We start from the raw sequence: 10241 nt of genomic DNA, 5'->3' as shown, positions 1-10241 counted from the left end.
TCAGGGGACAGGCTTTTAACCCACTGTGAAAACAGCTGTTTGGCATCCTAAGGGCTTGGCTATTTCCAGAATGATCATCTCAAGTGCCTATCCAATGTGATCAGCATCTTCAGTGGGACAGAAAGCCTACTAGACACGGCATTTGACACCTTCTCTGAGAGGACAGCAGCTCAGTTAAAGGTGACATTAGTAGTAGTGAGTGAACTATCTATAGAAAATATGTCTTAGGAAATTAAGGCCATGCTTTATCCTTACCGTCACGTCTATTTGATTTGCTTTCTCAGTGAATTATAAGCTGTGAAGACAGCATCTGCCCCTGGTTTCTAAAGTTTGACACTGGTGCAGACACCATCTGCATTCCTGAGCTGGTACAGAAGCACATTCTGTGATTATCATTCCAACACAGCATTTCACATTTCCCACCCAGTAATCACATAGGGACAAAGAGTAGGATAGCATGTAGCTGTGTTCATTATTTGTCCAGGACATGCTGCCAAAGAAACACCGATAAGTGACTAGAATTACGCAAGAGCAAAGTGGAAACTCCTCCAAAGTGAGTGTTTAATAGGCTAATGGAGTCAGCAGCACTGGGTGGTCTCCTGTTCATGATGACAGATTGTTTTATATTGTCTAGCACTTACTGATGTTGTAATACCAATTTTTAGGCAAGAAAAAATGTGTAGCGTTTGTCTATAATGTTAGAACTTCTCATTAACGGAATGTCAGACGAGGTATTACATTTGAATATGCAAATATCTTCCATTTTTTATACACCCAAGATACCATCTCCCTGTTTTAATTTACATGTATAATCTCTCTTTTCACACATCCACAATATTTTTTTTTTCCAGAAACAAGCTGTTTAATCTGACTATTGTTGATCCACAGTGAAAATGTTATCATCACTAACATGCACTAATATCTTATTTGCTCCAAAGATGAGGTAAGGCAGGGTGAAAATTGACAGGTGTGACCCAACACGCTCCATCAGCAGCACTTCTGAATACCACACAGTATGTTTGGAATTTTGTTATACATCACAGTAGTGTGTCGGGTTTTGTTTTTAAACATAAGATATAAAAATTATATCTATTCTTTACAGATTTTGTAATTTCATATGGCATGTCAGCATCTCGTATCTTTTAAATGAGTATATTATTAAATGAACCATTTGTAAGTTTTGCTATTGCTACATAGCCGATGTTAGAATTAACAGCTGTTATCTGTCTAGAGGAAATGTTGCCAGTTCAGCATCAAACTTCATTCTTTTACTAACAAGAGCTGTCTGCAGAGCAACGCCCAACATTAGCTCTCGTCTCTTTCATGTCTTTTTTTCCTCTACTGAGGTTAGCATGCTAACCAGCTAGCCCCAGCCCGTCTTGTCACTTCCCGATAGCAACTCACTGTAGCCTCTAATCTGGCCTGCAGAGGTAGCGCTGCTCAGAGAGTGTATCATTATCTCTTGTATTAAAAAGACAACAATGGGCCATACTCTTGTAAAGCGACAATCACCTTCACCTGCTCCCAGCAAGAACCCCTGTTCCGCATCAGAGAAAACTTTACAGGGTCATGCTTCAAAGCTTGTTTGAAGTTTGTTTTTTCCCCACTAAATTATTTTACTCTTTCTGCCATAGTCATTTAATTCAAGGCTGTAGCTAACAATTATTTCCATAATCGGGGTATTCTAGTAGCCTGATGGTTAAGACACACATATATATAACACATATGTCCCTGGTTTAATTCCAGGTGATTATCGTTGTTGCATACTCTTCTCTCCCATGCAGTCAACTATAAAACAAAAGCAATATTACCAAAAAAGGCAATTACACAAATATTTTCATTACCTATTTGTCAACAAATGAATAGCGTTATTATTTGGTCTATAGGCGGAAGCAAATCCTTACAATTAAGAAGCTGGAATATGGTAATATTTGGCATTTTTGCTAAATAAATGAGTAAAACAATAAATGAAGGCTCAAAGTAGTTGGCAAATTGTTTTCTGTTTATTAAATAATCAATTAATTGCCTATTTGTATTGAGGCCGTAACTAAACTGGCAGCTGAGTGGTGTTAAGTATTAATATGATCTCTTATAAGTAATAACATGGTCTCATATACAGGAAATGCATGTGTATAAAGGGCAAAGTGACATTTCATGCCACAGTGACAGGACAGACTAGAAGTAGATGACTGCTGAAAGGAGGAGGAGGATAGCTGTGGAAGGACAGAAAATTTTGACTCACAACAAGACTATTTAATTAACTTGGCTTGGTCAACAAAGAGACATGACAGAGTTGAGTTTATGAAGAAAGACACATGGAATGAGCAACAGTAACAATCATCAATTAAGAGCATTTCTTGCCAAAACACAAGCCATGGAGCAATTGAAGCTGTTCCTTCTGAAGATCAAGTTAGTGATTGAGCTGGATGCTAAAGTGCTCCACCCTCTCTCTTCAAGAGAATTGCTACCAGACTGATGGGAATAGAGGAGGCAGTATCTTCATTCAGCCATCCAATCAACACTGCATATCCCCCTCCAGACACTGTTGACATAATCTTCAAATATTGTTGGAAACTTGAGATGACGATCATTGTGGCTGAGAGAGCAGCTGCCTAGGAGGTAAAGCAACTCACTGAAAGACATATCACTGTTTTACTCATTGAATGTGTAGCTCTCCGATGACCGTTAAGAGCATATGTAGAAAGATGATGTGATGCAAGTAATTGTTAGTAATCATAAGGCAGTGCCTGTGGCACTACTAGTCTTAATCAAACTTGAAGATGTCTGCAACTAGGTCCAGGGTACCACTAGTGAGAACCAGGAGAGAGCTGTTTTGGCCCTTTGCTTGGAAAGCATGAGTCTCACTCTCCCGCTGTGACAATGGTAAACCGTGAAGTAACAGCACAGGTAAAAATGGAGAATGGAAACATGGTGAAACAGATCACAAACAAGGGCAGAGCATGCCTTTCTTCAGATAATCCAGAGAATAGTCAAATGTTTAAGTTGAAACTTTAAGACTGAACTGGCAAATGCGGTGGTTTGATATCGTCCCTGATACCAAAATAATTATGTGTTAACAGTTTCACCTCGTCTTCAAGTCCACATCCACACTAAACAACTTTGTCTTAATCTATCGGCCTTCAAGTCACATTAACCAGTGTTTCTTACCACTGAAAACTGAGCTTTCCCGAGGCAATCTCTGGAATGGATAAGTTTTCACAGGCATGTTAGTATTACTACTTAGTAACCAATAGCCTCTTTCCACTGCATTGTACCAGCTCAACTGGACTAGACTCCGCTTGCCATTTTCAGTGTTCTATTGGGTAAAAGTTGTGGATAGTGCCTGGTAAAAGGTACTTTTTTTGGTATCACCTCTGCCGAAGTTCCAAGCGAGCTGAGGCAACACCAAAAGGTGATGTGAAAACCCTGCAGACTACTGATCAGAGTCAGAGAGAATCATCACTACTTTGTCATCATTGTGCAAGATGGTCTGTTCTGAAGAAAGCCGCCATTTTCAAACAGCCAAGTGACTGTACAGTGCTCAATGTAGCCTGCTACATTTCTGTCAGTTATTGTACTATACTTTTGGTACGGCAACTAACAAAACCAGGCAAAGGTCAACTGAGAATGTGCGTTTCTCTGTTTGGTATCTCCATTGTTCATGTGTTTGTTGAAGATGGCATCACGATAGCTTCATGCATTGTTGCTATGCCGTATTGTGGGGGTACAATCTGCTGTTGAAAAAGAGGTACCTGGTACCAGAAACGGGTGGAGTTGAGTAGAGTCAAGTCAAGTTGAGGCTAGTTGTGCTAAGATGGTCACCATTATTCACGCTTTCTCTTTGTCTCTGTAATTCTACAATAACAGCATTCAATGCCGACTGAAGGGGAAAGGTTGAAGAAAAAAAATTTGTCAAACTTTCAAGGAATTCTCATCCTTTTGCTGCTGCACAAAAAGAAGCACAACAACAGGGAGGGAAAGATGATAGTTAATAGGCTTTCCTCTTTAATAAACTACTCATATCTGCTGTAGTATTCCATCTGAGTGATGCCAAGATCATTAGCTGCTATAGCGGTACAAAAATGATTGGAGTGATGGATGAGCTACTGTTCTCCTGCTATCCAGTTATTTGTATTTCACACGTTTAATATGAGGAGTGAATGAGTATTAAATCTTGGATATTTATCTTGGAGGTAAAGCGAGACCACTTTCCCATTCCCACTTAAATGGGAAAGCAGTTTCTGACTTTTGGACCCCACTGTATAGGCCAGGTCAATAAGTCCAGCAACAGGGATGTGAACAGAGAATGGTTGTGAGATTGTGCATGTGAGTGTAGTACATGTGTGTCTGTTTGTGAGTGTGTACATTAGAGAGAGAGAGAAGGAGAAGAGGCTGAAACCTGACCCCGCTGTCACTACACCCCACACCCCTGGACAGCAGGAGAAACGGATGGGCTGAGTCAGAATGTGTGGTTTGCTGCTGAAGCTGCCATTCCTGTTCTTCCGCACACAAACCCAGCATGCCCTGCATACAACCTGAGCTTAACCTGCACAAAACGTCAGCACTTCTCACCCTGCTGTCCGCATGCATGTCAATGATTGACTGTGACAAAACACAAAAACACAAACATCAAACTGCCAGAACAGCTGCCACCATAGATAGAAATATATGACAAACACGCATCTGCACTGTCATAAAACCAGAGTGTACTGTGGATGCACCCCTCTGGAGGGCTTTGCAGCAAACTGGCAATTTTCCATTGCATCCTTGCTCACGTGTCCTGTCACTCAACCTGTCACCATGGAGATGAGCTCAGCTTGTGCGTGTCTCATGCTGTAGTGCATACACTGCAGCACATAACAGCAGAGGCAGGCGCAGCTGACACAGTCACACCTCATATGCAATCAGAAGCACACCTTCAAACAATCCACTTGAGCAATAAAAGCACAAGCAGCCCTGAAGGCATTGCTCCTTTTTAACAGCCATTAATGTGTTGTGTTGTGCTGTGACTGTGGGGTGCAGTGAAAAAGCATCCCAAGGTGAGCATCACCTTACTGAGAGCACGAGAAGTGTTGCACTCGCCAAAGAGACCTGAGGAGAAAAAGTTAGCAGCAGCACGTAAAGGGCAACTGCCACTTCAGGTAATGGTATTAAGGGGGGACTGGATGGGATCCCACCACTGATGCCCATGCAAAGTAGGTCTCAGGTTAAGGGTCAGCACAGCCTCCACAAACCAGTCATGCATGAGGGCCGATAACAAGTGGAGTATAACCAGCAACGCACAGCATGTAAGCTTTGCAAATACTGCGTCTGAAAAAATTATCACATTTTCTCAAAGAGATAACACAGCAGATATAATTGTTTGATAACTGGAATACACAAAGAGGGGGAAAAATCTATTCTTAAGCAGCTGGGACGTTTCCCCTTGATTGTATGTTTAAGGATAAATTATTTTGGCATGCAATCCTGTATTGTTAGGGTTATTGTGTGCAGCTGCTTCCCATCACTAAAGACATCTGAGTTGCTGAGTTGACAGCTGTAAGTATAATTACTTACAACATCTTGGCTACAATACTCCATGCATGAGAGAAAAGGGAAGAAAAACAACTACATATTCCAGTCTCTTATGTGAAAGTAGCTTTAACGGTTTTTCTTCCTGTTGTGCGACTATATAACTACACTCAGTATTACTATGATAGTCTCAACAGATTGTAGAGTTTCTGGTAAAAGTCAAGGTCAGGAGAGATGAGGCAGCTGTAATTTTTCTTACTGTGGAATTTGGGACTTCCTCTGTGATCACTCGGAGGGAGGTCTGCGAACTGCACCCGGTGTCCCGACATGTCCGATTCCACTTTCTCAGCTCAAGCCACACGACCACCGGCTGTGTTCTCGGTTCCTCCGGGTTGTTTCGAAGTATCCGGTAACTTCCGAGCACCGGGGATGGGGGGGGGGGGGCGGAACTGCGTCGAGACGACCGCGACCGCGTCTGTGAAGTGCGTGGGAATCCTTCACAGGCGGCTTCACTACACCACACTACGAGCGCCGGTGGGGACCCGTCTGTCATTGACTTTCCCTCTGCTCCTGCTGCGCCTGTGTGCTGACCGTGCGCCAGTACTGCGGTGGAGCAGCCCGCTCAGTCCCCCCTCACCTGCCCCCCTGCCCGGTAGTTTCATCCGAGAGACACCGGGGCACGGAAAGGCACTTTCCCTCCTCCCGCATCAAAAAAAATACAAACTTGTCCACATGACTGCAGGGTTACGTCATCACTGTAAAGCTTTCAGGGGAAATGATGCACAGTAACTCCATAATAAAGTTTAAGTAGGAAGATGCGCAAACGTACAGATGTTACATGGATTTGGCCTATTGTGAGACCACATGGGACATAAATTAACCACTTGCCTGTATCTCAGAAAATTTCAACAGTGAAGCTGTCAACATTTAGTCTAGATCATTAAATCTTAGTTGGGAAATCGATTGACAATTAATTCAAACACAATTTCACGCATCACCTGGCCTATTTGGGCCACTAATCCTGAAACATTTCACAGTTTTGTTCGAAGTGGTCAGAGATCTATGCAGCTCATGTAACTCAGTGGCGTATGTTCGATAATCCCATGTTGTAATCAGTTTGAAAAAGGAAATACTCATTGCTTTAATGATACAGTAACTTTGTCCAAGAGTATATGGGGGACTACACTGCCATCTAATGGAAGAAAGGTGCAATGTGTGTGTGTGTGTGTGTGTGTGTGTGTGTCTTGGCGTCAGAAAAGGTGGGTGGGCCATGAATACCAACCAATAAAATGCAGTCCACTACAGCTGCAAATCAGCAAATTATTAACACTAAATTGTGATAGACACGTTTTTATAGGTCTGTTTGTATTGAAGGGTCACAAGCAAAACAGGTTTGGAATGACAAAGGTCACAAGAGTTAAATCACTTGCATCAGTCAAGCTAGCAGTGTTTCCAGCATCTACACAGTTGTAGCCTATCTGTCCCTGTAAATAATTTGAATGGCTGCTGATAATGTTTATCTTACTTCTTGCTGCTTGTTTATTTAAAGAAAGTTGATTTGCTCCCTAACAAACCTATCCATCATAGTATCGTAATATAATTAACTTCTGGCACACAGTGTTTTAATAACACTACTATTGTGTACATGCCCAGATATTATCTAGGCTCAATTTTTTTTCTCAGACTCACAGAACTGGTGAAAAAAAATTGAAGTGAAATTGCACAAAGGAGAAGACTGTAAATATTACAACACAGCAAAGAAAAACTGTGTGAAAGTGTAGCCAAAGGGTCGGTCTCAGATCTGGGAACCATAACTCAGTCCTCATACAGCTGTCTCACATTTAAGTATGAGTAAGCTGGTTGAAAGCAATGAGTCTTTTTTCCCCCACGATATCAGAAACCAAACAGAATGAATCTACAAACTACAGTGACATTGTACTTTTGTGCTCCACCGTGACAGTGCACCCTTCAGCTTTCCACTTACACATAGCTTTGACACAGTACAGGTCCCTTGTGATCTGTGTCCTGAGACCACAGTCAGTTAATACACTGAGTTCTGCAGTCTGACCTGAATGGGAGGCTGCAGGCTCCAGGGTCACTGCATGTAATAAATTCCAAACATCATTTTTCACTTTAGGTCAGCTGGGGGTGGGGGGGGGGGGGGGGGGGGGTGGCGGATGGGTGCTGCACACGTTACCTCATCTGGCCTGCTTTGATGCAATTTAATAGATGGATCCCATTACAGTTTTGTACAGACTTGAGCCTAAGATAACTTAGCGGAGACCATCATTGTGATACTGAATAACAATTCCTGTGGAAATGTAGGCAAGGGACATAAAATCAAGCAATCAAACTGTGTCATTTAAATATGAAATTGTTGCAAATCAGTCTTCTTTAAAACTTTATTTTGAAATATTTTGTCAAATTCCTAAAAATGTAATAATAGAAAAACAAATGCTTTAATCGTTCTCACAGACACAAATCAAACTCTCTGAACTAGTCTGATAGGACTTTTGTGCAAAAGAGAGTAGCTAAACAGATTAAACGATGTAGCTAAGTGACAAAGATGCAAACCAAGTCTCTTGGCATTTGAAAACATTTGGAGATGCATAAAAAGCATAGGCATTATAGAAAAATAACTGGTCTGCCAATAAAAGGCAAATAAATACTATAGACTCAAAAGCACTTACATGGACAGTAACAGTGTTAGAGCATTTCACTCATGTTAACATAACCCACACTATCAAGATGAACAGGCTCACACACTTTCAAACACTTCCAGAGACAACTGCCACTAATTTTTCGATGTTGGATTATACAAAATCTAAGTATGTGCACTGCACTTCCTTCCTCTCACAATATAAATCTTATAAAAATCATTTAAAGTATGTAGAAACCAAGCAGAATCAAAAAACAGTTCTGCACTCTACTGAAACAGTTTTTATCCTCCAGGCATACTTCTTTCACGCAGATCCATTCTGCTCAATGTACATTTTGGATAAGGAGGCTGCCATTGACTTTGCCAGTTCCTCATCTCGTTTCCTCTGCATCTGCGAGTGCCTGCACCAGTCTTCATACTCTGGGTTGGGGAGACACCTGTCCAAGAGGACGTCATAGTGACCGTTGCTCAGCCAACTCAGCCAGACAGCAGGTTTGGAAGCATTCTCCTCCCCGAGATAGTGCACCATGGTGGAGACGGTGGGGCTCTCCAAGCTCCCTCCTGTTGTCAGGTGGATGTTGACATTCAGCATCTGGCTCATGGCGAGAAGCTCGGGGTACCCAGCCCAGGCTCCATCCTGTGCTGCGTTGATCAGGAACTCTCCTACATCCCCTTCGATGATGGGGTTGAACTCATCCAAGTGGTCGGCGATGTGGTGCACCGTCTGCTCCCTGAGCTCCCCGTGCCTCGCCTGGTCCCCGTACGTGGCTTTGCACACAGCTCTGTACAGACAGTTGCCATCTGGAATAATGTGATACCTAAACTTGTTCCTCTCCTGGAGGTACTTGTTTTGTTTCTCCACCTCAGCCAGGTACCGGGTGACTTTATCGTTGATATCCCCTCTCTCTTGGCATCTCTGTGGGGGGCCCTCCTGCAGAACGCTGAGCTCAAAGGCCTTTCTCTCATCTGATGCTGAAGCAGCTTTGCCACTGCTCATATCACTAAAATCGTCCTTTATGAGGTCTCCAGGATGAGCTGCCCTTGAGGTATCTTGCTCCTCTTCATGTACTGAGGCCCATCCGTTGCTTCTAAGGGGGGCATTAGTCACTGAAACCACATCATCCTCACTTGAATTCCCCACAATCCTCTTGTATTCTTCTATTCTGGGTCCACAAATGTTGTTACTGGTGAAAAGCCGATCTCCAACCAGTTCTGGGCAGCCAGGAAAAAGCTCATCTGTCCCATTTCTCAGATGATCTATGAAGTCAACTATCACATCAGAATCACAGTCACCACAGAGGATGCTTTCTCCGTTCTGTGAATTAGGAGAAGCTGGTTTGGATTTGGACTCTCTCACGATATGGACAGGCACAGACCTCGCCACTCCATCCGGTCTGCGGATTAATATTTCAGCAGTCGACGTGAAGTAAATTGGCCTCATAGATGAAGCTTCGTAACACGAAAAGGCAGGCATGTTTGCGGAAGAAGCAGCCTCTCTTACAGGATCCCCGTTGGTCGTTGAAGTTGTGTCTGCTTGAGTGAATCGCGGTTTATCGGGCTCAGGGGAACTTGACGTCGTCCCGTTCAGTCGCTCGGATCCGGTCGATAAAGTTATTGTAACTTTGCGCGACGACCTCGGGTAGTGTGTCAGCACACTGTTGTACAACTGCATTTTGAAAGAGTCCTTTATACTGATCGCCGCAGCCGGGCTGCTACGGAAAGATGACAACAACAGCTAAAAATACTCTGCATGTCATCAACAGCGGCAAAGTTGTGGGGTACGTCTCCATGGCCCTGAGTCCTGTTACCATTGACACAGAGACGAGTAGACTGTCCAGTTTAGCCTTCGTGCGTCATTTGCTGTTGGGGTGCCTCCCTAATTTTAGACTTCAAACTGTAACAGGACTCTGCCTGCTCAAACAGTCAAGTCAGACACAATGAAGCCGACAGAGCTTCCGTTTACGTGCTTTCAATATAAAGTTAAAAACAAATAAAAAATAATAATAAAATAATAAAATCCTTATTGATGAAAAAAAAAAAAACCCTACTATATACGTCAGTGAAAATATGT

The 10241-nt window shown here is 42.8% G+C and overlaps 1 protein-coding gene across 1 annotated transcript; it reads right to left on the bottom strand.

The window, feature by feature from the left end:
* Window positions 1-7899: 7899 nt before the first annotated feature.
* On the bottom strand, window positions 7900-10026 carry LOC139625238 (OTU domain-containing protein 1). Its single transcript, XM_071485030.1, has one exon. It carries the CDS (start codon window positions 9840-9842, stop codon window positions 8475-8477), a length of 1368 nt encoding a protein of 455 aa, XP_071341131.1. The 5' UTR covers window positions 9843-10026; the 3' UTR covers window positions 7900-8474.
* Window positions 10027-10241: the final 215 nt, after the last annotated feature.

This window comes from Trachinotus anak, unplaced genomic scaffold, assembly GCF_046630095.1.
Source record: "Trachinotus anak isolate AG129_WGS33_773 ecotype Australia unplaced genomic scaffold, CSIRO_AGI_Tana_v1 ptg000009l, whole genome shotgun sequence".
In the NCBI taxonomy this organism is placed as follows: domain Eukaryota; kingdom Metazoa; phylum Chordata; class Actinopteri; order Carangiformes; family Carangidae; genus Trachinotus; species Trachinotus anak.
Note: the sequence above shows the minus strand (reverse complement) of the source record. Positions and strands in the feature narration are given on the sequence as shown.

Bases quoted from the DNA above. Each gene is read 5' to 3' on its own strand.
- LOC139625238 (XM_071485030.1), bottom strand. From the start codon at position 9,842: ATGCAGTTGTACAACAGTGTGCTGACACACTACCCGAGGTCGTCGCGC.